The sequence below is a fragment of the Chiloscyllium plagiosum genome, unplaced genomic scaffold (assembly GCF_037043375.1).
Source record: "Chiloscyllium plagiosum isolate Xiang-an unplaced genomic scaffold, Cpla_swu_hap1 HiC_scaffold_21, whole genome shotgun sequence".
Lineage (NCBI taxonomy): Eukaryota > Metazoa > Chordata > Chondrichthyes > Orectolobiformes > Hemiscylliidae > Chiloscyllium > Chiloscyllium plagiosum.
The window spans coordinates 13986599-14014121 of NW_028270159.1; the positions used below are offsets into that span (position 1 = coordinate 13986599).

A 27523-nucleotide genomic window follows, 5' to 3' on the forward strand; every position below is an offset into this window, starting at 1 on the left:
AGAAAAAATATACTAATTAAATATGGTCAACAGATATTACATATGATCCTTTAAAAATATAATGTTTGACATTCAGTCTTGGACAATTTCTAGTCTTTAACACATCTAGAAAGTAATTGGTTAGATTAGGGAATTTGATTTGTGTTATAGTGACTAAAAGACGCAACTCCACTTTGAATTTTAGTTAAGGTTCTACTTAGACAAAATTCTACTGAAGATTCCGTTCAACATTCTGATGTACTTGAACCAGTTAGGTTCTGAATATTTCCCTCTAAGCCATTTTATTTATATTGCAGAGTGCATTTCCCAGAACCAGGACAACCAGAAAACTATTCAGATAATTTCTTGCAGTTTTATCTTCTCCCAAAGATAAGCAAGATTTGCTCAGAGGTCTTCAACTTCAATTTCCTCTGCCCAGTGGGAGCAAAGTGGCAGCAAATCTGAAAGTGAACAAATCACAAAACTGAACACTGCTCTGACTGTCACTGCCTTGGGTAGGATTCTACAGGGGCTGGGTGGACCACCTGACTATTTCAGGCCTGAATAGTCTTTGGCCTGAATCAATTATTTTTAAAGAGACTGATGGAGGCTGTTCAAAAGCAGTCGAGGTAATGGTACATTTTTTTTTGTAGTGTTCATCATCTTACCACCACAGCCAGCAAACAAAAACTGCATACCACTGTCAGTCCATATGCAGCCCCTGTAAATTTTACTCTTCCCCAATTCCAACTGTCATTCACGGCATTTTAGGAAAGAGATGATCGACTCCCCATCCTCCTACAATTATCTAGTTCCAAAACAGAACCTGCAGTTTGTCAGCAACGTGTGAATTAGTTCATGGCCTCAAAATGGCTTATGTCAGTAAAGTGCTTCTCTTATTAACTTGTCAATCAGGAAACAAGGATAATAACTAATGTCCATAAATGAGAAGATAATCTTCTTATCATAGTCAGATGACAAGTAACGAGAGTGAAGCTTAACCAGTTTGTAGATGCACCAAAATTAGATGACTATATTGATGACTTCTGACCATCATTTAATCCTTAGGATTATATTTTCTGGAAAGGTTATGGGCAGTTTAATTGAAAACGCTGACAGTTAAGAATATTCCATGAGAATTGGCAGTTCCATGAAATTGGCATGCACAAGAAGGATTAAATAAATCAATGCAATCACTATGACACAATGATTCTTATAAAATAAAAAGGACATGTGATCTAACAATTGTTTAGGAGATTTTTCCAAGAATGCATCAGAGAGCCAATGGAGCCATTTACAGTTATTCTATACCAGCAAAGTTAACTGAAGGAAAGTAACTGTTGACAGCGCTCACCTAGTTTATGAGATTCTAGATTCGCTTTACAAAAGAATAAGACAATGGTAGTAGTTTTAAACCTACTGCAGAGAGTAAAACCAGCATTATGAATCTGGGGGACTGTGTTATCAAATGTTTGGGCTAGATTTTCAGATTCTGCTGAGGGCAGGAACAGAGCTGGCCAATCTGCCAGTTTCCAGACATCATTCCCAGGTACCTAGCACTGGTTATTTTAGGACAGGCAGGGCTACTTACTGCCATGCATCAGGCAGCTGATTAAACACATGAAGAGCCAATTAAAGGAGCCCAACAAGCCTTTCTTTTGTTGATGGAGGTAGTTTTAGTATACTTCCAGCCTAACTGCATGCAATAGCAGCCACTTGCTGCTTGGTGGTTTCTACGCCAATTAAAAGATCCATCTCTGTCAAAATCCTTCATCCTCATGGTAAGTTTGGAACCCAGAAGCAGTTTCCACTTCCATTTCCTGCACCCAAAGAGAAAATTCAATCCTTAAATTTCCATTCATTTCAATGGAAAGAAAGTTTTTGTGGTTTCTATAATGTTGGCTTTACACTGCTATGCTGAGTTGCAGTGTAATTCTACAAGAAGCAGCAGGACCGTTTTCCTACCTGATTCAATTTGTCGTGTTTTTTATGATAGTCATCTATCTGCTCTTTCAGCTGCTGTTCCTGGTCAGCTAGGTTTCCTTGATGCATCTCCCACAGTTGAGTGGCTTCTTTGATAAACAAATATATCCATTTACACTGAAAGTGCATCTGCTGGTCTAAGGTCTCCATGTGTTTCTGTTGATTTAAAACAATTGGAAGAAGAGTTATATCATTGAGACTGTGGGAGCTGCATGGAAACATTACGATGAGCTTGATGGCATTTTACAACTTAATGATTTGCTCCGAAAAATCACTACATTATCTCCCTATTCCTTAGCAATTTGCCTGCTTGTTTGATTGCTGGTCTGTGCTTTCTTTGCTTTGGGTGTCACGGTGGCTCAGTGGTTAGCACTGTTGCCTCATAGTGCCAGGGACCCAGGTTTGATTCCAGTCTTGGGCAATGGTCTATGTGGAGTTCCCTCCATTCCTGTGTAAGTTTCTTCTGGGTACTCTGGTTTCTTCCTCAGTCCAAAGATGTGCAGGTTAAATTGATTACATTACGACACAGGGTAAACCCCCCTGCTTAATTTAAAGCAGCAACACAGAAAAGATTTATCCTGTGCAGTAATTTGAGAGGCCAAGAACTATTTAAAGTAAAAATTAACGATTTCTTAAAGTATAAATGAGAATAATTAATGAACTAATTACAACTCCTTCCTCTAACCTATTTTTTACCTTCCCTTCTATAATGCTAGTCTGATAACACTCCCGATTAGATTTACAAAGCAACACTTCTTCTGTCAAAACCAGGCAGCTTTGAGTTTTCTCTGTATTCCGGTCTTCTTTTCTTCTTCTTGGGGATTCTGCTTCACAGGTTACTGATTATTAAGTGTACCTTTAAGAGAGCTATTCGCTGGGCAGTGTGCAGATGTCGTTGGATTGGCAGTTCTCCTCCCAACTGTTCAAATTTCCCTGGTCTTCTATCCACAAAGCATTGAATTGTGTCATTGGCTTTTAAGATTGTCAATATACTAAATTCAAACTTGATTGGAGTTTGGTATTTTTCGGGATATAATTTAATCTGATTGGCCTAATTTGAATCTCTTTTTGTCTCCAGGCAGACAGCTCCACTAAAAGGACCAAAAGGTTACATTATATCTTTTTGCAGAACACTTGGTACTGTCAGGTAGTTCTGTCGCTTTAACTCTCAAAAGTACAGTACACTTCTAAATCTTCATAACACCGTGGGCGGCACGGTGGCACAGTGGTTAGCACTGCTGCCTCACAGCGCCAGAGACCCGGGTTCAATTCCCGACTCAGGCGACTGACTGTGTGGAGTTTGCACATTCTCCCCGTGCCTGCGTGGGTTTCCTCCGGGTGCTCCGGTTTCCTCCCACAGTCCAAAGATGTGCAGGTCAGGTGAATTGGCCATGCTAAATTGCCCGTAGTGTTAGGTAAGGGGTAAATGTAGGGGTATGGATGGGTTGCGCTTCGGCGGGTCGGTGTGGACTTGTTGGGCCGAAGGGCCTGTTTCCACACTGTAAGTAATCTAAGTAATCTAATCTAATCTAAAAAAAAACCTTCCCCCTTAAGAAAAAAAATGAACCATCATAATGAAAAGATGTCTTCATTTATTTTTTGCATTTTTAAACACATTACGCTAACATACAGATAACTTTAATATACGTTTACCTTAATGTCTTCCCATGTACCTATATATAACATTAAATAAATACAAATCTTATTCAAACTTTATCAGTTATATCCATGATAACGCATTTGCGATTACATTCTTATGACCCGCATCATGTACGATTTTTAAATTAAAAGTCTGTAACATAAGACTCTAATGAAATAGTCTCATATTCTTGTCTTTAAAGCGTTGTAAGAATGCAAGTAAATTGTGATCCATGTACACAACCATCTCCGACACATTGTTCATGACATACACATTAAAATGTTGTAAGGCCAGGACCAAACTCGATAGTTACTTTCGATTGTGGAGTATTTCCTGTGGTGAATATTGATCTTCTTCGTAAAGTAACCAACTGGCTGTTCAATCCCATCCTCATCTTCCTGTAGGATTACAGCTCCAACTCCAATGTCACTAGCATCAATGGTGACTTTAAAAGGTTTTGAAAAGTTTGGTGTAGCTAAAACTGGTTTGGTGGCTAATATCGATTTCAAATGGTCAAATACCTCCTGCCATGGTTCTGTCCACCGAAACTTTGTATTCTTCTTCTGTGAATCAGTTAACGGTGCCACCACATTGCTGATGTTTGGAACAAACTTCCGATAGAATCCGCTGAGTCCTAAGAATCGAAGCAGCTCTTTCTTCGAGGTTGGTCGTGGAAATTCCTCGATGGCCTTCGTCATTGCGTCCCGTGGGGTCAACCTTCCCTGACCGATGTTATGTCTCAAGAATGTGACCTCTGCTTTCGCGAATTCAGTTTTATTTAAGTTTATCACCAGTTTTGCTTCTCATAGTTGTTCAAAGAGCTCTGCCAACTGTATCATGTGATCTTTCCAGGACTTACTAAAGATCACTACATCGTCCAAACAAATCACACAGTTCGTTAACCCAGACACAACTCTGTTCATGAGTCTTTGGAAAATGGTGGGAGCGTTCTTCATCCAAAGGGCATCACTTTAAACTGATATAGCCATTTGGGGTTACAAACGCAGAAATTTCTTTTGCCATCTTTGATAAAGGTATCTGCCACTAACTATGTATTAAGTCCAACTGGCTTGTCAGACTTTCTCGATATAGTCCTCCAATTTAGGAATTAGATATAAGTCCGATTTTGTAACAGCATTGACCTTCCAATAATCCACGCACAATCGTTGAGTCCCGTCCGGTTTGGGAACAAAGACGATCAGCAAACTCCAATCACTCTGTTTTGGTTTGATGATGTCCTCGTTGAGCATAGCCTCCACCTCCAGCTGGACCCGTCTGGCTTTGAAAGGATTTAGCCAATAGGGGTGTTGCTTTATCGCGGCAGTATTCCCTAACGCTATTTCATGTACAATAGCTTTAGTTCTCCCCATCTGATTCTTACATATGTCCTTGTACTGCAGTAACAAGTCTTTCAACTGTGTTCTATGCTCCTGAAACAGATAGCTTACTAACCTATCCCACTCCTCAAGGACATCTTCATTTTTTAATCTATTTTGAGTCACCTCAAAATCCACTGTTTAGCTAACTCACCTACTCAATTTAATCTCTCCCTCACCTCCAGTACATAATCTAAGTGTGAGATCTCAGACTTTGGTCCTGTCAATTTTTCTTTAATTAATTTCAAAGGGCCTCTCACTTCATTAATTTGAAGGGAGTGAACTGAGTAGATTCATTTGGGGAAACTCTAATGGCAAACTAATCATTCGGGTAGTCCTAACAGTACATTCTCAAATTTGTCTTCAAGGTCTGATGCCATCTTTCTAAAGCTCCCTGGGATTCACGATGATACGCACTAGATTTAAAGTGCTGTACACCTAAGCTATCCATAACCTCCTAAAACATCCTAGCAATAAAATTTGACCCTTGAACCAACTGAATCTTTCTGGGTAGCTCATACCATGTAAAGAAAGCTACTAACTCTACTATCCTTTTTTACCTTGATACTCCGTAATGGAATTGCCTCTGGAAATCTGGGAGACACATCCATTACGGTTAACAAGTACTGGCTCCCACATTTAGTTCTCAGGAGGGGACCGACACAATCGATTATAACCCATGTGAAAGGTTCTTCAAATGCAGGAATTGGTCCTTCAATTTATTATCCCCTGTGGCTTACCTACCATTTGGCATGTATGACATGTACTGCAAAATTTCACCATATCCTTGTGCATTCCAGGCCAATAAAAATGTTTTTGTACCTTAGCCTGAGTTTTTCGTACCCCTAGGTGACCTCCTACAGGTAGTTCATGTGCTACACATAACACCTTCTGTCTGTATGCTGCTGGCAACACAATCTGGTGCACTTCGGTCCATTTCTCCTCTGCACTAACCTGCCATGGTCTCCATTTCCGACTTAGAATTCTGTCTTTCAGATAATAACACTCTGGAATATTCTCTGCCTCCTTTTCAGAGTATGCATTCACATATATATATCTTTTAACGTCTTGTCTTGCTATTGCAAGTCTCTTAGTCTTTCAGGACTAAACACTTTGGTTTGACCCTCCCCCTGTTCAGGTTTTTCCTGTACCATTACGTCAAACAGGATATCCGCTGACTGAAACTCAACTGCTTCATCTTTCTCTTTACTTTTTGTTTTGTGCTGTGACTTATGATAGTGGGATCTGGTTACCACACAGTCTGGGAAAATACCAGGTTATTTCTGTTTTAACACCTCAGTTTTTTGGTCTTCCTTGGGCTTCTCCACAACAAGGGGTGTCACTCCCACCTTGAATCCTGCCAAATCATTCCCAAGATCAAATTGAATTCCTCGAACTAACATTCTGTCAATCACTCCCACTGTAACTTCCCCAGTCTTGAGTTGGCACTCCAACCTGATCTTACATAGGGGAATGCTAAATTTCTGTCTATCTACCCCACAAATTACCACACTCTCTGGTAACAGATCAGAAAGAGTGTATGTTCGTTCATCCCTTACTATCAGCAACTGGTTAGATCTTGTATCTCTCAAAATTATATTGTCCTTCTCTCCCTGTTCTGAGTAAACCTTACCCACAGAGGTGAATTCTTTGTTGAGATTAGGTACTAATTTTGGTATTCTATGGAGTATAATTTAAACTAAGTGGCCTAATTTGAATCTCAAGGCAACCAGCTACACTAACTGCTGGACCAAACGGTTGTATTGCATCTTTTTTTCAGAACACTTGGTGTCGTCAGGTAGTTCTGTTGCTTCTAACTCTCAGAAAGGTACAGTGCACTCCTACACCTTCATAACAATTAGCCATGCTAGAAGTTGCCCCATAGTGGCCAGGGATGTGCAGGTTGTGTGGATTGGCCACAGTAAAAATCCCCATATGGAGTTAGGGGATGGGGTGGTCTCTTCATATGAGCATTTGGGTTGAATGGCCTCTTTCTGCACTATAGGATTCTATGTGCTGAGTTTGCTGACCTTATTCAGGCTGCAAGTAGGGCCTGAGCACATCCATAACTTAGAAGAGTGAAATATTTGTTCCCAATCACTGGTTGAAAAGTTTATGCGTGTGACAGGGTTTCGCTTTGATGATTCACTTCCTCTCCTAAATTGCACAGACCAGATTTACAGGTGAGGAACATCCACTGCAGCAAGGTATGGCAAGTACTTGGGTACTCACCGAAACATATTCCATCAAGAATCAATGCCTTCAGGTGTGATTTGCATTAACCCAGTTGTATACATAATATGGTTCTGAGATCAATTATATCTTGCCATTACCAAGCTACACATGCCATGATATGGAGTTACATTGCTGTTCCTTCACTGTTGTTGTGTCAAAATCCTGGAAATCTCTTTCTGACAGCACTGTTGGTGCACCTATCCTCTGTGGCTGGCAGGTTATAAAAGCAGCTCACCACAACCTCTCATGGGTAGTTTGGAAATAAATGGTCAATACGAGCTCTCTAGAAAGTATTGCCCACATCCAATAAACACATTAAAAGATTTTTTTTGATAGATGTACTTCCATTCATACTCTCAAATGCAAGATGTTACCACAACATATATTTTATGATCTTATTTGCACTTTGTCTTCTGCCAAAGGAGTTCCAATGATAGTAAGATGTTAGATTACTTCAAATTGCATATAGCAAGTGGAAAGGTACTGATAAAATACATTGAACAAACACTTTGCCTCAGATCTTTTCCTCTTTTTTAATGGGGAACTGCCTTGAATGGCATGATCGAAATCAGAAACTCATTGTGTGGGGAATTCAAAGTACAGACCTGAGTTCCAATAGTCCATACTGAAATAGGAGAAAGTGAGGACTGCAGATGCTGGAGATCAAGAGCTGAAAATGTGTTGCTGGAAAAGTGCAGCTGGTCAGGCAGCATCCAAGGAAAAGGAGAATCGACGTTTCGGGCATAAGCCCTTGTTCAGGAATGAGGAAAGTGTGTCCAGCAGGCTAAGATAAAAGGTAGGAAGGAGGGACTTGGGGGAGGAGCGTTGGAAATGAGATAGGTGAAGGAGGTCAAGGTGAGGGTGATAGGTCGGAGTGGGGGTGGGGCGGAGAGGTCAGGAAGAAGATTGCAGGTTAGGAAGGCGGTGCTGAGTTCAAGGGATTTGACTGAGACAAGGTGGGAGGAGGGGAAATGAGGAAACTGGAGAAATCTGAGTTCATCCCTTGTGGTTGGAGGGTTCCTAGGCGGAAGATGAGGTGCTCTTCCTCCAACCGTCATGTTGCTATGGTCTGGCGATGGAGGAGTCCAAGGACCTGCATGTCCTTGGTGGAGTGGGAGGGGGAGTTGAAGTGTTGAGCCACGGGGTGGTTCGGTTGGTTGGTCCGGGTGTCCCAGAGGTGTTCTCTGAAACGTTCTGCAAGTAGGCGGCCTGTCTCCCCAATATAGAGGAGGCCACATCGGGTGCAGCGGATGCAGTAAATGATGTGTGTGGAGGTGCAGGTGAATTTGTGGCAGATATGGAAGGATCCCTTGGGGCCTTGGAGGGAAGTAAGGAGGGAGGTGTGGGCGCAAGTTTTGCATTTCTTGCGGTTGCAGGGGAAGGTGCCGGGAGTGGAGGTTGGGTTGGGGGGGGGGTGTGGACCTGATGAGGGAGTCACGGAGGGAGTGGTCTTTTCAGAACGCTGATAGGGGAGGGGAGGGAAATATATCCCTGGTGGTGGGATCCGTTTGGAGGTGGTGGAAATGACGACGGATGATACGATGTATATGGCGGTTGGTGGGGTGGTGGGTGAGGACCAGTGGGGTTCTGTCCTGGTGGCGATTGGAGGGGCGGGGCTCAAGGGCGGAGGGCCAAAAACTTTCATGTACTTACCCCCACACTCTGGGTTCCTCAACTGTTCCAGAATCTTCCATCGGCCTCCGAAATCACTCCGGCGCCATTAACCACGCGGCCGCTACAGCGCCCACGGCAGCAACCGCCGCTGCGAACCATGACGTCACTTCCGCCCCCACCGACCTCGCAGTCTCCGCGATCGCTGCCCAGACAACCGCCTCCAAGATCATCAGGAAGAGCATCGGCGACAGATTCGCGGCCTCCGCTACTATCGGGAATAACACCGTTTCTGTCGTCGCCACAGCCACTTCCGCCCCCAGTGACATCACTAACCTGCACAACCACCACGCCGCATGCGTCTCCGCCCCCACGCCGATCTCCGTCACCACGCCTAACCCTACCCCCACGCCGATCTCTGTCCCCGCCCCCACTCCCAGCTCCAGCCCCAGACCAGGTCCTAGCTCCTAACCCTGCCATGTTTTCACCATCCCTCCAGAACTACCCCTCTCTGAGGATGAAAGATCAGTCCTCAGCAGAGGCCTCACCTTCATTCCCCTACGCTCTCGGATTAACGAGTTCAACACACGACGTGACATCGAACAATTCTTCCGCCGCCTTCGCCTCCGTGCCTACTTCTTCAACCAGGATTCTCGCCCACCCTCTGACAACCCCTTCTCCCGCCTCCAACACACCCCATCCACCTGGACACCCTGTGCTGGCCTCTTACCTGCCCTCGATCTCTTCATAACCAACTGCCACCGTGACATTAACCGCCTCAACCTCTCCACCCCTCTCACCCACTCCAACCTCTCATCCTCGGAACGTGCAGCCCTCCACTCCCTCCATTCCAACCCCAACCTCACTATCAAACCGGCAGACAAGGGAGGCGCGGTGGTAGTTTGGCGCACCAACCTTTACACCGCTGAGGCTAAATGCCAGCTCGCAGACACCTCCTCCTACTGCCCCCTTGACCATGACCCCACCTCCCACCACCAAACCATCATCTCCCAGACCATCCATAACCTCATCACCTCAGGGGATCTCCCATCCACCGCCTCCATCCTCATAGTCCCACAACCCCGCACCGCCCGTTTCTACCTCCTGCCCAAAATCCACAAACCTGACTGCCCCGGCCGACCCATTGTCTCAGCCTGCTCCTGCCCCACCGAACTCATCTCCGCATACCTTGACACCGTCCTGTCCCCCTTAGTCCAAGAACTCCCCAGTTACGTTCGGGACACCACCCACGGCCTCCACCTCCTCCATGACTTTTGCTTCCCCGGTCCCCAACGCCTTAGCTTCACCATGGACATCCAGTCCCCATACACCTCCATCCCCCATCACAAAGGACTCAAAGCCCTCCGCTTCTTCCTTTCCCGCCGTACCAACCAACATCCTTCCACTGACACCCTCCTTCGACTGACTGAACTGGTCCTCACCCTGAACAACTCCTCTTTCCAATCCTCCCACTTCCTCCAAACCAAAGGAGTAGCCATGGGCACCCACATGGGCCCCAGCTATGCCTGCCTCTTCGTAAGATATGTGGAACCGTCCATCTTCCGCAGCTACACTGGCACCCCCCCCCCACCTTTTCCTCCGCTACATCGATGACTGTATCGGCGCTGCCTCGTGCTCCCATGAAGAGGTTGAACAGTTCATCCACTTTACCAACACCTTCCACCCCGACCTCAAATTCACCTGGACCGTCTTAGACTCCTCCCTCCCCTTCCTAGACCTTTTCATTTCTATCTCGGGCGACCGAATCAACACGGGACATTTACTATAAACTGACCAACTCCCACAGCTACCTAGACTACACCTCCTCCCACCCTGCCCCCTGTAAAAACGCCATCCCATATTCCCAATTCCTTCGTCTCCGCCGCATCTGCTCCCAGGAGTACCAGTTCCAATACCGTACAACCCAGATGGCCTCCTTCTTCAAAGACCGCAATTTCCCCCCAGACGTAGTCGACGATGCCCTCCACCGCATCTCCTCCACTTCCCGCTCCTCCGCCCTTGAGCTCTGCCCCTCCAATCGCCACCAGGACAGAACCCCACTGGTCCTCACCTACCACCCCACCAACCTCCATACACATCGTATCATCCATCGTCATTTCCGCCACCTCCAAACGGACCCCACCACCAGGGATATATTTTCCTCACCTCCCCTATCAGCGTTCCGAAAAGACCACTCCCTCCGTGACTCCCTCGTCAGGTCCACACCCCCCCACCAACCCAACCTCCACTTCCTCAGCAACCGCAAGAAATGCAAAACTTGCGCCCACATCTCCCCCCTTACTTCCCTCCAAGGCCCCAAGGGATCCTTCCATATCCACCACAAATTCACCTGCACCTCCACACACATCATTCATTGCATCTCCTGCACCTGATGTGGCCTCCTCTATATTGGGGAGACAGGCCGCCTACTTGCGGAAAGTTTCAGAGAACACCTCTGGGACATCCGGACCAACCAACCCAACCACCCCGTGGCTCAACACTTCAACTCCCCCTCCCACTCCACCAAGGACATGCAGGTCCTTGGACTCCTCCATCGCCAGACCATAGCAACACGACGGTTGGAGGAAGAGCACCTCATCTTCCGCCTAGGAACCCTCCAACCACAAGGGATGAACTCAGATTTCTCCAGTTTCCTCATTTCCCCTCCCCCCACCTTGTCTCAGTCAAATCCCTTGAACTCAGCACCGCCTTCCTAACCTGCAATCTTCTTCCTGACCTCTCCGCCCCACCCCCACTCCGACCTATCACCCTCACCTTGACCTCCTTCCACCTATCTCATTTCCAACGCTCCTCCCCCAAGTCCCTCCTCCCTACCTTTTATCTTAGCTGCTGGACACACTTTCCTCATTCCTGAAGAAGGGCACATGTCCGAAACGTCGATTTTCCTGATCCTTGGTTGCTGCCTGACCTGCTGCGCTTTTCCAGCAACACATTTTCAGCTCCATACTGAAATAGAATGTATTGCTTGGGACAGTAGCTCTCAAGAGAGACATTAGTTTGAATTTGTGTCCTTTAATAAAAGCATGATATATTAAAGTTACTGTCTCTTTCCCATTTCACCATGAAACTTCGCCAAAGTCATTTCACAGTTGCTAGAAAAAGAAGAATTTCATTCCTTCAGTCAGAGCTGGCCTTAAATTTATTTCCTGACATGCTTCCCATGATCTCCGACTTGGACCACCCAGTCTGCCAGCCCATACACCCCTGCCTATTTATTCAATCACCATGAACATTTTACTAAGGGTGACTGTTCAAGATAAAACACTTACATCGACGCTGGATTGCTCACTTTCAAACACACGTTGTAAATTGCCAATAATTGGAAGAAAGTCAGAAATTATTAGCTGTTTGGCCTCTTCTCTTGTACACACCTTTGACTTCACGAGTATCTCCTGAAGCACAAGATAGAACAAAGACCAGTATAAATAATGCAGAAACTAACCCAACACAGTACAGCAACTCCAACATCTGTATCTGAAAACATAATAAAATTGTGTAATGTACTTTGGCCAGCTTGTAACTACTGAAGAATGTAAATCAAAAATTTTCACTCCCTTTTAATGGGCTATTTGGGAAGGTAAAGTTTTAAATCTTCATTTCTTTTAATGCCTGTTCTTAACAGATGGACAATGCTGAAAAAAAGTTATATTTAGTTCCCAATCCCATTGGTGGGCCTTCTGAAATTGATATCTTTAAAATTAGTTTAATAGGCCTCTTCGGAGGGTATTAAGAATAAGTCACACCATGTGGACTAAAACTGCATAAAGTTGACAAACCAGAATAAATAAAAGAATTCCTTTTGTCATCATCAGTATTGCTGTGATGTAGTGAAAGGGTAACACAGGGTATCATGGGCACCAACAGTTCTACTTCCACTTTCAGGTCATATCAGAACTGGGTAGTTGAGTAATGAATGATTGCCTGACTCAAGCTCAGCAGCATTGCTGTAATGAAACTGAAGTAAGACCATATGTGGTCCATCTGGCCTGCTCCACAATTCAATTAAATTATGACTGATTTGATAATCCTCAATCCCACTTACATGCATTTTCCCCACAACTTTTGATACATTTACCGATTAAGAATTTGTCTCTGTCAGCCTTGAATATGTTTAATTGCCCAGCCTTAACAGCACTCTACAGTAAAGAATTCCACACTCACACTGTCCCGTGAGAGAAGAGATTCTTCCTCATCTCTGTCTTAAAACTATAACTCATTAATCTGAGATAATGCCCTCTAGTCCTAGACTTTCCCACAAGGGGAATCAATCTCTCGACATCTAACTTTTCAAGCCCCCAATAATCTTATCTATCTTCACGAGGTCACCTCTCCTGCTTCTAAACTCCAATGTGTACATGCCTAACCCTACTGAACCCCTCCTCATAGGAAAATCCATCCATACTCGGGGATCAATCTTGTGAACTTCTCTGAACCGTCGCCAATGCCTTTTATCTTTCCTCAAATAAGGGGAAACACACTGTTCACAGTATTCTAGATGTGGTCTAACCAAAGGCTTAAATAGTTATAACAAGACTTCCCTACTTTTATACTCCATTCCCTTTGAAGTAAAGGCCAATATTCCATTTGCCTTTCACCTGATTCACTTGGATGCTAGCTTTCTGTAATTCTTGCACAGGGACCCCCAGATTCCTCTGTGGTGTCGACAACAGTTATTAAGCAAACAGTTTTATAGTGACTTGATTTTTGCTTTCTTCTCTTTTTGAAGAAGGATGTAACACTGGCAGGTTTCCAGCCCTCTGTGGCTTTGGAAGATTACTACCACTATCCTTGTTCCTACTCCCTTTAATATCCAAGGATGCAACCCATAAAGTCGAAGAGACATTTGATTGAACCTCATTAGTTTCTCTCGCACTTTTTCTCTGGTGATAGCATATTTGTTTTATTTTTCTCTTTGATGGTTTAGTATATTTGGAATGCTACTGTTGTGTCGTCTACTGTGAAGACTGATGCAAAGTATTTATTCAACTCCTCTGCCATTTCCTGCTTTCCCTTTACTATTTCTCCATTCTATTGCTCTTTACAATTTATTATAACTTTTTAAGTAAAAACACCTGTGTCAATCTTATACCTAACTATTTTTAGGAAGAGGAGAGAAGAAAATAACTTAAAACTTAAAAAAAAGACGACTTTACCTTAAACACTAGAAATGCTCACCAATCCTACTCATCTATTGGCGGCTTTTCCAGCACTCACGTCAAATTATGGATTGTAAAGTCACTCCACTGCTGGACTCATTGGTCTCTAAATCTACACTTTTTATCTTCTTGCACTCACCTCTCCCTTTGGAGACTTTACTCCTTGCAATAAACCTTAATTAAAGATCTTCTTTCCTCCTCTGATATCCTGGCTATACTAACTTGGCTCACTCATATGCTGTTTTCACTCACACTGATCATGCTCTCCTCATTGATGTGTTGTAAATCAATGGCGCTTGTACATTGATGCTTTGAAATCTGCCCTGTTGTGTAAACAGCACCCACCAAACTACTCCGATAGAAAGTAAATCGATATAAATAAACCAGCTATTTATAGTTATACAGTAAGAGTAATAAAAGTTACAACATTATGTACATACCTTACTGTACAAATTCACACAGAAGTTACCTCAGGAACATGCAAAGACCACAGCTGCTTGCTTAAATCAGTACATCACCTACACTTCCAATAGGATTTGAACAATGGGAAAAATTCAAATTTGGAGTTCAGCGAAAATCAGACTTTTGAGTGAAATAGTCTGCATTGAAAACACCATGGTGGATTTTCCCCGGGGTTTTGGAATCCGAAATTGGGAAGCTGAGCCTGCTCTTACCAACAATGCACCAAACAAAGCCATTTTTCTGCTGTGCAGCCTCCAAATTAGCTACCGTGACATTCACCCTCCCATCAAGGATGGTGGGCAGGATTTCACTGCTGATGGCCCCCCTGCGGGATGCAGTCTGGAGCTTCGGCAGCTCCGCAAGCAGAGGCAGGGATTCCTGAGGCAGGGAGAAGACTCAAGGATACCTGGAGGCAGACTGGTTTGGAAGCAGGTCTTTAAAAGTTAAAGTTATTCAGAGCGATGTAGTTAAACACCTCAAACTTGAAGGGAAACTCCTTGGGTCCATTGTATGGGCCTTTTCTACAGCAACCTCTGCTATGTGATGTTGAGTGTCTGAGTTTAATGATACCCCGAAGCTGTCTAAATGGAGCTGATGGCACCCTCTTACAGCAGGGCTCGTAATGCCAGCAGCAAAATGCCACAATGCCATGAAAATTCTGACCTGATTGGGTCTATAAACAGCTCAATTGGTTGCCCTTTCCATGATGTGGGCAAACCACCTGGATCCCTGCCTGCCAAAAGAAACACAGTAGGAATGTGCGGGCCAGCAACACCCCCACAGCAGCTCCTCTGCTATATTCTGACCCACCCTTGCCTGCTTGCCGTCATGGGGCTGGAAATATTTCATCATTCCACCCTCCCTCCATTCTCCACGCTTCTACTATGAAATCAAGCCCCCTGCTAATACTGCAGGCCATGAGCGAACTCTAGACAAGGTAGTGCAGCAAAGAATATTATATAAAAAAGACTATCTGGCCTTTTCTTTTCGAGATGGCATAGAGCCTCATTTTTTAAAAAAAATTGTGTAAAATGTTTTAAGGTACAAATATGAGAAAACTCAGGGCATAAATAGTCACTCAATTCACAAACTTCATTCCAGATGCACCAAGTGTGCCATTACAGTATTTTGGTATATTTTAGTTGGCCCCAGTGTTTTTGATTCTACAGAATTATTATGCTTGGTAGACTATTCCAATATTTTCCATTATTTATCCTGCCACCAATCCCCATCATCCCTTGGAACCCTTTATTATTACACATGGTCTATATAAATATACGCTGTTAATATCTATTACAGATTCAATTTCAATGCATTTCCAGTTCTGTTCACAGATTCCAATTCTTTAAATCCAGTTTATCTGAACTATTAAATGTACTCTTATAAGGTCTATTCTAATTCTTCTTTCTAGTTTTCAAAATCTTTAATCACCCTTCACACTTCATTCAATTTATGCTGGGATCAATATTATTGTTCTTTTTGACAACCCTTCCAATAGAAGTCAACTTCTAATAAAAACTGATACTCATTTGCAAATCAGAAAAACACTGGAACTTCCAGTCAATCTCAGCCACTGTGTTGTGAAACACAGAATCATACATCAGAGAACAGGCCCTTTGGCCCATCAAGTCTGTCCTGCCAAAGATGGAATCAAACATTTCCCCTTGCCTTCAAGGCACAAAAGGAGACACGTGTGCCTATATAGAGAGAAGATCTCCTGATCTGAACAATAATACATAGACCATACCTCCCAATTTGCTGTTTGAACAATTCAACAGCCTGTTCCTGAGGGAGTCACTTCAACATTGCATGACTTTAATAAATGCACCCACCTCAGACCTGTCAATTTCTGTCATCCACTCATGATACACTTTTTCATGATATGCGTGTAATTTACTTGTATATTGAATATGTAGAGCTTCTAGAAAGAAAAGAAATGTTAAAAAATTGTTACATTAGAATATTCTCTATTGCGTTAAGTATATTGTATAACTTCATGCTGGTATAAATTATTCTTCCCAAAATGTATTTTTTTTACTTTGATCCACAAACTTGAAAAATATTTATGGAGCTACCTGATTGTAACAAAATACAAAGTATCAAATACATTTGGAATTTTGAAAACCTCTATTAAATTGACTCTCAATCCTCTTCTTTACGAGGGAAAAGAATCTTAGCCCAATCAACTTTTACAGATAGTTCCAACTCATCACTTCTAGCATCATCTTGTAAATTTACTTTATGCTACGTTCAATTTTGTAATACAAAGACCTATGTACGCCTTTCCAAGTGTGAGCTCAGCAAGGTTTTATTCAAGGGCTTACGCCTGAAACATTGATTCTCCTGCTCCTCAGATGCTGCCTGATCTGCTGTGCTTTTCCAGCAATGCACTCTCAACTCTGATCTCCAGCATCAGCAGTCCTCACTTTCTCCAAGGTTTTTTACAAGTTGAACACAACTTGTACTCCTGTAGAAATGAATCCCAGTGCTTCACTGTATTTTTAATGGCCTTATTAAGACCTGTTGCTATTTGAATAAGCTGTCAAGTTGTATGCCAAGCATTTTTTGTTTCACTACCTGTTCCAAATGTTTATTAACTTTTACTGTGATTTGTCTTAGTTTTCCTGGTGTTAGATATACTGTCAGTTTGATGGCATCTGCAAGTTGTGAAACTTGCATTCTGTTTCCTAAATCCAAATTTCTTTTGTAAATATTGCTATGAAATTATGTGATCCAAATAGTATTTCTTTTTTTAAAAAAAGATTATGGGGACCCACATAAACATATCTTGAACTTTTAAACAAAGGATACTTCATTATGGAAAAGGCACTGCACACAACAGCAACGATGTTATATCTGCAAGGGACAGGGAGTTCAGATGGAATCATATAGTCTGCAGAACGTTCAGAGAGAGTTCTCATAGTCCAGTTTGTGGGTGGAGTAAGGCTATTGTATTTTGAGTTCAGTCAGAGAGAATTTGACATGCCTAAGAAGCAACAGCCATTTGCGCTCTCTCACTCTCTCTCTCTGTTTCTCTTGATCTTTTCTCAGCAAGAATCCTCCAAAAGTCATCTTTACCATGCATAGAAGATTATTGAAGAGGATGTGTTAGAAACTACCCTGCTATCTCCAGTACAGTTAGCTACAAGTGTCCCAGGAAGACATATATTATGGGTATGTGTTATACATATTAAATCATGTATTTTGTGCATGAAACACAAAAAGCAGCAAGTTACAGGCAAGGCAAATTAACTGTGGGCCTTTGTTTCTAGGGAATGGAGTTTAAAAGTTGGGAAGTCTTCTAAAACTATACGAGGCACTAACGAAAACAAAAGTTGCAGGAAAAGCTGAGCAGGTCTGGCAGCATCTGTCAAGAGAAATCAGAGCTGAGGAAAGGTCACTGGAGCCAAAACCTTAACTTGGATTTTTCTTCACAGATGCTGCCAGATGTGCTCAGCTTTTCTAGCATCTTTGGTTTTTGTTTCTGATTTACAGCTTCTGCAGTTATTTAGGTTTTTATACAAGGCATAAGTTGGACCACAACTAGAATACTGCAAAAAGCTTTGGTCCACTTATGCTAAGGAAAGATACACTGGCATTGGAAGCATTCCAGACAAGGTTAACTAGGATTCTGATTTAATTATAATATTTCTTACCTCCCTTCATTCTGCTTCAAGTGTGTTGCCTCTTATTGTTACAGCCAACCTATCTTCCTTTCATTTTTCCTCTACTATTTCCAAATATTGAGTCATAGAGTCATGCAGCACAGAAACAGATGCTTCGGTCCAACCTGTCCATGATGACCAAGTTTCCCAACTAAACTAGCCCCACCTAACTGCATTTGACCCATTCCCTCTCAATGTCTCCTATTCATGTACTTATCCAAATGTCTTTTAAATACTGTGATTGTACCTACATCTACCACTTCCTCCGGCAGTTAATTCCACGTATGAACCACCCTGTGTTAAAATGTTGCCCCTCAGGTCCCTTTTAAATCTTTCTCCCCTTAAAAAATGCCTCCTAGTTTTGAACTCCCTGACCCTAAACAAGCTTTCCCAAACTCGGGACCCCAAATAGAGTAGCGAGTTGAAATTTTGAGGTTGCCTCATGACTCTGCCCCTTCCCTTTACAGGTCTTCCAACCCTGCCTTCTGCTCTTCATAGGACTTCTCACTCCTCAGCCTACTCTCACAGAGGGATTGTGAGAATTTTAAATAGGGATAGGGACCACAGTGAGAAAAAGTTAGAACAAGCAAAAGTTGGCTGTTAGCCCTGTCCTTAATTTGGCCAAATTTTAGATAATCCTCTTACATTTGTTCTCTTACTGCCAATTATTGTTTTCTGTTCCTATTTTGTTTCATCCACAGTATACAGGCAGTTTAGCTAATTCATATTAATTGTTTCTGGTTTTTGAGATTTAAATCATTTCATACTTACATTGAGTCTCTGACCATTTATGTTTTATTCTTTTATATTTATTACATAGAATAGTCTACCTCCTGCTCTTATCTCAGTTGATTTTCAAGTTTTTGTAACCTCCGCTATATGTTTCCTCTGACCTTACTTGTGTAAAGTCTTATCCATAGCTCTATGTATCCTTTCCTCTAGCATTTTGTCTGTTTGTCCTAGTGATCCAGTACTTTCCTAAACCAGTATTAAAGCCAGTGTCTGATGAAGCAATACACACAAATGCCCATTTGTCTTGTTTACAATTGATTGAAAAAGCATTAAAATTTTGTGTGATTCTGTTAATGAGCATGCTACCAAAAGGAAATCAAAGCTCTTAGTAATTTCAGAGCTGAAAATGTGTTGCTGGAAAAGCGCAGCAGGTCAGGCAGCATCCAAGGAGCAGGAGAATCGACGTTTCGGGCATGAGCCCTTCTTCAGGAATTTCAGCCATATATCCTTACCTATTTCCTGATTTAAGGCTTGTATGGAGTCATACCACTGAAGCACTGTGTTTTTATTTAAGTTAAAGGCATTGATGTTTCTGCATAAACCACAAAGAATAAATGACAAACAAAATTGTTTACGTTCCAAATAGACATGGAATATGCTATACTCAAAACACAAAATAAATGAACTTCAGTTTAGCACTCATTTAATTTTTACATTTTATCTATCTTGATGTTAAAAAATAAACAAATGAGCTTCAAACACATAGTTTATCCTGCCCCCCCCCCCCCCCTTCAGCAATGTTATCTACCTCCACTCTCATTCAGACTTTACCACTGCTCAAATTCATTATTTCGCTTTGGCTGACTTTTCTTGTAATTTTTTGATAGAACAGAAGGACTTGCCAGGCTCTTTCAGAGGGCAATTAACAGTCAATCACAAACCTGTGAGCCAGGAGTCACATGTAGGTCAGAACAGATAAGGATGGTAGATTTCCTGAAGGACTATTGTGTACCAGTTGTATTTTTATGACAATGTAGTAGTTTCATGATAATTATTAATGAGACTAGCCATTTCTTTCAGAAATATTAACTAATTGAAATTAAAAGCTCCATTTTGCTTTGTGGTTTCCAGAGAAATAGTATAGCCTCTGAATGACTAGTCCAGTAGCACTACCACACACTACAATCCCAAAGTACAATTAGGAATGGACAATAAATGCTGACCTTGCTGACAGTAGTCACACTCTAAGAATGATTAAAAGAAAATATTTGTTCTTCCAGACTTGTCTAATATCCTTTTCACTAACTTCACTTGTGCATTAGGCAAAAGTGAGGATTGCAAATGCTGGAGATCGGAATCGAGATTAGAGTGGTGCTGGAAAAGCACAGCAGATCAGGCAGCATCTCCTCGGATGCTGCCTGACCTATTGTGCTTTTCCAGCACAACTCTAATCTTCACTTGTGCATTGCTTACATCAAACAGTCCATTTATTGAAAAAATGTTTGTCCTCATTTCTAAATCTGTGTCGCCTCTCTCAATTCACTTGTGCAGTACATTCTAGACCTATTGTTTACCAGCACTCTTTGGTTCTCCAACTCTGGACTCATGCATTTCTCCTCCCAAGTTCCACCATCAGTGACAGCCTTCAATTGCCTTCGTCCCCACTCTCTTTTGTAATCCCCAAAACTTTACCAACTCTCCCAGCCTTGAGAAGGCTTATTCAATTCCCCCTGTTTGAACCATGCTTTTGGCCAACTTTCCTAACTCATCAATTATCCCACATCATCCATTTCTTCGGAGAAACATTTGCAACATTAAAATTCCAATATAAATACATGTTGCTGTTCTTTTAAATAAATTACGTTTTTGTAACAAGCAGTTCAGGTGCTAAGTACAAGTTTGGATTTTCATTCTGAGGGTGGCAGGTGGAAATGGGAGTCCTGTGTGCCAGCCAGAGAGTCCTTGGAGCCTACTAGGTTTAGTACTTCATCAAAGTAAAGAATAAAGGAATTAAACAGGGAAACAGCCTCCCAACCTTCATCCAGCATTACATGGGATCAAGGTTTGTGGGCAGGACTTTCTGGGTAATCCAAGATGGAGGACGGGGAAAATTTCTGGCTGTAAGAGCTCCTCCTTTTTTTGAGGTATTTTAGGTGCTGGAGGTGATTTCCTCGAATTCCAGGAGTAGCAATTACTGTTTTATATGCTGTTGCATTGGTTTGGAACTTTGGAAATAAAAAGTCAAAACAACAGCAGTTTAAAAGGGAGAAGGGCAGACAAAGGAAGCACATGGTGAGGACAGTGCAGGGGAGAGAGAGAGAGAGAGAGAACCTGCAAGTTACTGTCTTTGCTGTTTGAATTCGTGTATCACTGGACATCAGAGTGCATCGTGGAAAATTAACAAACAGTGAAATTCACAACTAATCTTGGAGGAACTGTTGGGCGAAGTTCACAGCACAGAATCAGATAAGTTAATTGTTGGTTTAAGTCTGTCCAAGAGAAAAGTTGTATTAGTGAGTACAGTGGGTGCTTTCTTGATTATATGTTTTTGGAGATAAGTCTCTTGATTAAACTTAAAATATAAGCCATAGTTATTAATTTAACCTGGGGCAGTGTTTGTTGAGGAATAAGACGGTGTTATTTTCTGGGTCTGTAGATTGTGAAGGAGCAAAAATAGCCTTTGCAGTGATATCTACTTCTTGTCAGATGTGGGAGTTTAAAGAGAGTTTAAGGGTTACTGCAGATTATATCTGCCATAAATGCTGTTGGATGTGAATCTTATCAGATCGAGGATCAGTTGGAGAGACAGATAGAAGCGATGAGGAATTTGCAACAGCAACAGTGTGTGATGGATGGCAGTTATAGGAAGGGGGGAAAGTCTCAGATACAGTCACATAGATGGGTTAACTCCAGGAAGAGTAAGAGAGGTAGGCAGCTTGTGCAGGAGTCTTTTGTGGATATACCCATTTCAAACAGGTATGCTGTTTTGGAAAATGTAGGGGGTGATGGATTCTCAGGGGAATGTAGTACGAACAGCCAAGTTTCAGGTATTGAGACTGGCTCTAATGCAACGAGGGGTACGTCAAGTTCCAAGAGATCAATTGTGTTAAGGGATTCTGTAGTCAGAGGTACAGACAGACATTTCTGTGGCCAGCAGAGAAAAAAACAGAATGGTGTGTTGTTTCCCTAGTGTCAGGATCAAGGATGTCTCAGAGAGGGTGCAGAATGTCCTCACGGGGGAGAGGGGCCAGCAGGAGGTCATTGTCCACATTGGAACCAACGATATAGGAAGGGAAAAGGTTGAGATTCTGAAGGGAGATTACAGATTTAGGCAGAAATTTAAAAAGGAGGTCCTCAAGGGTAGTAATATCTGGATTACTCCCAGTGCTACGAGCTAGTGAGGGCAGGAATAGGAGGATAGAGCAGATGAATGCATGGCTGAGGAGCTGGTGCGTGGGAGAAGGATTCACATTTTTGGATCATTGGAATCTCTTTTGGGGTTGAAGTGACCTGTACAAGAAGGACGGATTGCACCTAAATTGGAAGGGGACTAATATACTGGCAGGGAGATTTGCTAGAACTGCTTGGGAGGATTTAGACTCGTAAGGTGGGGGAGTGGGACCCAGGGAGATAGTGAGGAAAGAGATCGATCCGAGACGGGTACAGCTGAGAACAGAAGTGAGTCAAACAGTCAGGGCAGGCAGGGACAAGATAGGACTAATAAATTAAACTGCATTTATTTCAATGCAAGGTGCCTAACAGGGAAGGCAGATGAACCCAGGGCATGGTTAGGAGCATGGGACTGGGATATCATAGCAATTGCGGAAACATGGTTCAAGGATGGGCAGGACTGGCAGCTGAATGTTCCAGGATACAAATGCTACAGGAAGGATAGAAAGGGAGGCAAGAGAGGAGGGGGAGTGGCATTTTTGATAAGGGATAGCATTACAGCTGTGCTGAGGTAGGATATTCCCAGAAATACATCCAGGGAAGTTATTTGGATGGAACTGAGAAATAAGAAAGGGATGATCACCTTATTGGGATTGTATTGTAGACCCCCCAATAGTCAGAGGGAAATTGAGAAACAAACTTGTAAGGAGATCTCAGCCATCTGTAAGGATAACAGGGTAGTTATGGTAGGGGATTTTAACTTTCCAAACATAGACTGGGACTGCCATAGTGTTAAGGGTTTAGATGGAGAGGAATTTCTTATGTGTGTACAAGGCAATTTTCTGATTCAGTATGTGGATGTAGCTACTAGAAAAGGTGCAAAACTTGACCTACTTTTGGGAAATAAGGCAGGACAGGTGACTGAGGTGTCAGTGGGGGAGCACTTTGGGGCCAGCGACCATAATTCTATTTGTTTTAAAATAGTGATGGAGAAGGATAGACCAGATCTAAAAGTTAAAGTTCTAAATTGGAGAAAGGCCAATTTTGACGGTATTCGGCAAGAACTTTCAAAAGCTGACTGGAGGCAGATGTTCGCAGGTAAAGGGACGGCTGGAAAATGGGAAGCCTTCAGAAATGAGGTAACAAGAATCCAGAGAAAGTATATTCCTGTCAGGGTGAAAGGGAAGGCTGGTAGGTATAGGGAATGCTGGATAACTAAAGAAATTGAGGGTTTGGATTAGAAAAAGCATATGTCAGTTATAGACAGGATAGATCGAGTGAATCCTTAGAAGAGTGTAAAAAAAGTAGGAGTATACTTAAGAGGGAAATCAGGAGGGCAAAACGGGGACATGAGATAGCTTTGGCAAATAGAATTAAGGAGAATCCAAAGGGTTTTTAACAAATATATTAAGGACAAAAGGGTAACTAGGGAGAGAATAGGGCCCCTCAAAGATCAGAGCTGAAAATGTGTTGCTGGAAAAGCGCAGCAGGTCAGGCAGCATCCAAGGAACAGGAGAATCGACGTTTCGGGCATAAGCCCTTCTTCAGGAATGAGGAGGAGAAGGGCTCATGTCCGAAACGTTGATTCTCCTGTTCCTTGGATGCTGCCTGACCTGCTGCGCTTTTCGAGCAACACATTTTCAGCTCTGATCTCCAGCATCTGCAGTCCTCACTTTCCCCTCAAAGATCAGCAAGGCGGCCTTTGTTGTGGAGCCACAGAAAATGGGGGAGATATTAAATGAATATTTTGCATCAGTATATACTGTGGAAAAGGATATGGAAGATATAGACTATAGGGAAATAGATGGTGACATCTTGCAAAATGTCCAGATTACAGAGGAGGAAGTGCTGGATGTCTTGAAACGCACAAAGGTGGATAAATCCCCAGGACCTGATCAGGTGTACCCGAGAACTCTGTGGGAAGCTGGAGAAGTGATTGCTGGGCCTCTTGCTGAGATATTTGTATCATCGATAGTCACAGGTGAGGTGCCGGAAGACTGGAGGTTGGCAAACGTGGTGCCACTGTTTAAGAAGGGCAGTAAAGACAAGCCAGGGAACTATAGGCTGGTGAGCCTGATCTCGGTGGTGGGCAAGTTGTTGGAGGGAATCCTGAGGGACAGGATGTACATGTATTTGGAAAGGCAAGGACTGATTCAGGATAGTCAACATGGCTTAGTGCGTGGGAAATCATGTCTCACAAACTTGATTGAGTTTTTTGAAGAAGTAACAAAGAAGATTGATGAGTGCAGAGCGGTACATGTGATCTATATGGACTTCAGTAAGGCATTCAACAAGGTTCCCCATGGGAGACTGATTAGCAAGGTTAGATCTCATGGAATACAGGGAGAACTAGCCATTTGTATACAGAACTGGCTCAAAGGTAGAAAACAGAGGGTGGTGGAGGGTTGTTTTTCAGACTGGAGGCCTGTGACCAGTGGAGTGCCACAAGGATCAGTGCTGGGCCCTTTATTTTTTTGTCATTTACATAAATGATTTGGATGCGAGCATAAGAGGTACAGTTAGTAAGTTTGCAGATGACACCAAAATTGGAGGTGTAGTGGACAGCGAAGAGGGTTACCTCAGATGACAACAGGATCTTGACCAGTTGGGCTAATGGGCTGAGAAGTGGCAGATGGAGTTTAATTCAGATAAATGCGAGGTGCTGCATTTTGGGAAAGCAAATCTTAGCAGGACTTATACACTTAATGGTAAGGTCCAAGGGAGTGTTGCTGAACAAAGAGACCTTGGAGTGCAGGCTCATAGCTCCTTGAAAGTAGAGTCGCAGGTAGATAGGATAGTGAAGAAGGCATTTGGTATGCTTTCTTTTATTGGTCAGAGTATTGAGTACAGGAGTTGGGAGGTCATGTTGTGGTTGTACAGGACATTGGTTAGATCACTGTTGGGACATTGCGTACAATTCTGGTCTCCTTCCTATCGGAAAGATGCTGTGAAACTTGAAAGGATTCAGAAAAGATTTACAAGGATGTTGCCAGGATTGGAGGATTTGAGCTACAGGGAGAGGCTGAACAGGCTGGGGCTGTTTTCCCTGGAGCGTTGGAGGCTGAGGGGTGACCTTATAGAGGTTTACAAAATTATGAGGGACATGGATAGGATAAAGAGACAAAGTCTTTTCCCTGGGGTGGGGGTGTCCAGAACTAGAGGGCATAGGTTTAGGGTGAGAGGGGAAAGATATAAAAGAGACCTAAGGGGCAACTTTTTCACACATGTCTGGAATGAGCCGCCAGAGGATGTGGTGGAGGATGGTACAATTGCAATATTTAAGAGGCATTTGGATGGGTATATGAATAGGAAAGGTTTGGAGGGAAATGGGCCGGGTGCTGACAGGTGGGACTAGATCGGGTTGGGATATCTGGTGGGCATGGACGGGTTGGACCGAAGGGTCTGTTTTCATGCTGTACATCTCTATGACTCTTTGACTCTAAATTCCAATCACCACCAAACATTTCACTAAGACAAAGAATGTGGAAAAACACCAGGCCCAAGATTACAGTGCCAACATAAAGTATGGCATTTTATAAAAGACCCCAAGAGCCATTCAAAATGCCTTTTCAATTACTCTTTTGCATTTATTCACCACTTCTGAGTGCATATAGTGTGTAGAAAGAACTGACATTCAATGTTTGTAACTCTTTTCTTGCTCTTAGGGGAAAACAAGACAAGGATCTTCAATGATGAAGAATCACACTGACAGAAAGTAGAAAAGTCAAATGGCAAATCAAACAAATAAGGCTACTTGATAGAATAGTTTTTACTTAGTTTTTGTTAGGGCATATTAAACAGAATGGCACTACAGCACTTCAACGAGCCTGGTATCTCCTGCTAGGGGCGAAGTGCAAAAAGACAAGGCAGGGATACTTTAAGCACCCAGTTCAGCTTGGAGTGAGTGAGCACTAAGAGACCAAGCAAATAGGCTGGAGATGCAGCCTGGTGTGTGCCTGAGCTGCATGTGTGTCCCTGAGCACAAACTATCCCTGCTGGAGCATTTCAATAATAGGTTCTGATGCACTCTGATTGAAGTGCTGAAGTAAATGAATTGGGGGTGTGCCATGAGGGTTCTTTGGGACTGGCTTATGTTAGACACATGTCTACATACGTGGGGTGCATGTGGCTGGTGCCCAGGGAGAGTAACCTGAGATGTTGGCGTCCGATGTCTAACATGGTAGTACTTTGGTGTAAGTAGAAGTAATCAGGAACCCACTCTGACTTACATGTGAAGAAATCTTCTTGTCTACCTTGTTCAGTGCATTAGGAAAGACTGAAAGCTGAATATTAATGAGGTGAGTTGTGCTGTTAATAAAGTGATTAACAACTGATAATCTCAGTTATCTGGCAACTTGCCACAATCTAGCTAGAAACTTGCCATGCCACTTGGCAGAAACATAACGTATTTCTGAGCTAGGCCTCACTGGACTTCTCACGAAATTCTGCCTCAAATCTTACCATAGCCCATATTGCTCAGGCCCCTCTGAGACCCCACCTAGAGCACAAAATCTAGGCTAACACTTGAGTGCAGTAGTTAATTAAGGCAGCACTGTTTCAAAATACTGTCTTTCAGATGAGAACTGAAGCTGAGGATAGACTTGAAAAATCCTTTGGCACTACAGTACTTAGAGAAGAGCAAGGAAGTTTCCATGGTGCATTATCCATGTCTCAGTGGGCAGCTAGGAGAAAGTGAGGACTGCAGATGCTGGAGATCAGTGTCGAAGAGTGTGGTGCTGGAAAAGCATAGCTGGCCTGGCAGCATCAGAGGAGCAGGAGTGTCAATGTTCAGGCATAAACTCTTCATCAGGAATGAGGCTTGTAGCCTAAGGGGGCTGAAAGATAAATGGGAGAGGGGTGGGGCTGAGGGCAAGGTAGCTGAGAATGGGATAGGTAGACGGAGGTGGGGGTAAAGGTGATAGGTCACAGAGGAGGGTGGAGCAGATGGGTTTCCACATTTCCCCCCACCCCCACCTTACCCCAGATCCAACTTCCACCGTCTTGACCTGTCCATCTTCCTTCCTACTTATCCACTCCAAACTCCTCTCTGACCTATTAGCTTCACCCCCACCTCCATCTATCTATTGCATTCTCAGCTACCTTGCCCCAGCCCCAACCCCCTCCCATTTACCTCTCAGCTCCCTTAGGCCACAAGCCTCATTCCTAATGAAAGGCTTACGCTCGAAACATCGACTATCCAGCTCTTCAGATGCAGCCTGACCGGCTGTGTTTTTCCATCACCACCCTCAGTGGGCAGCTGTCTAGTCAAAATGA

General features: G+C 43.1%; 1 protein-coding gene across 2 annotated transcripts in view; it reads right to left on the minus strand.

The window, feature by feature from the left end:
• Nucleotides 1–27523, minus strand: part of ccdc180 (coiled-coil domain containing 180) — a 133147-nt gene that overhangs the window by 68932 nt on the left and 36692 nt on the right. For both annotated transcript variants that reach the window (XM_043720427.2, XM_043720426.2), the window contains exons 11-14: nucleotides 19372–19451; nucleotides 16295–16383; nucleotides 12114–12236; nucleotides 1945–2118 (exon numbers count right to left, since the gene is read on the minus strand). In XM_043720427.2, coding sequence (XP_043576362.2) covers nucleotides 1945–2118; nucleotides 12114–12236; nucleotides 16295–16383; nucleotides 19372–19451 — 466 coding nt within the window. The remainder of the gene's footprint in view (nucleotides 1–1944; nucleotides 2119–12113; nucleotides 12237–16294; nucleotides 16384–19371; nucleotides 19452–27523) is intronic.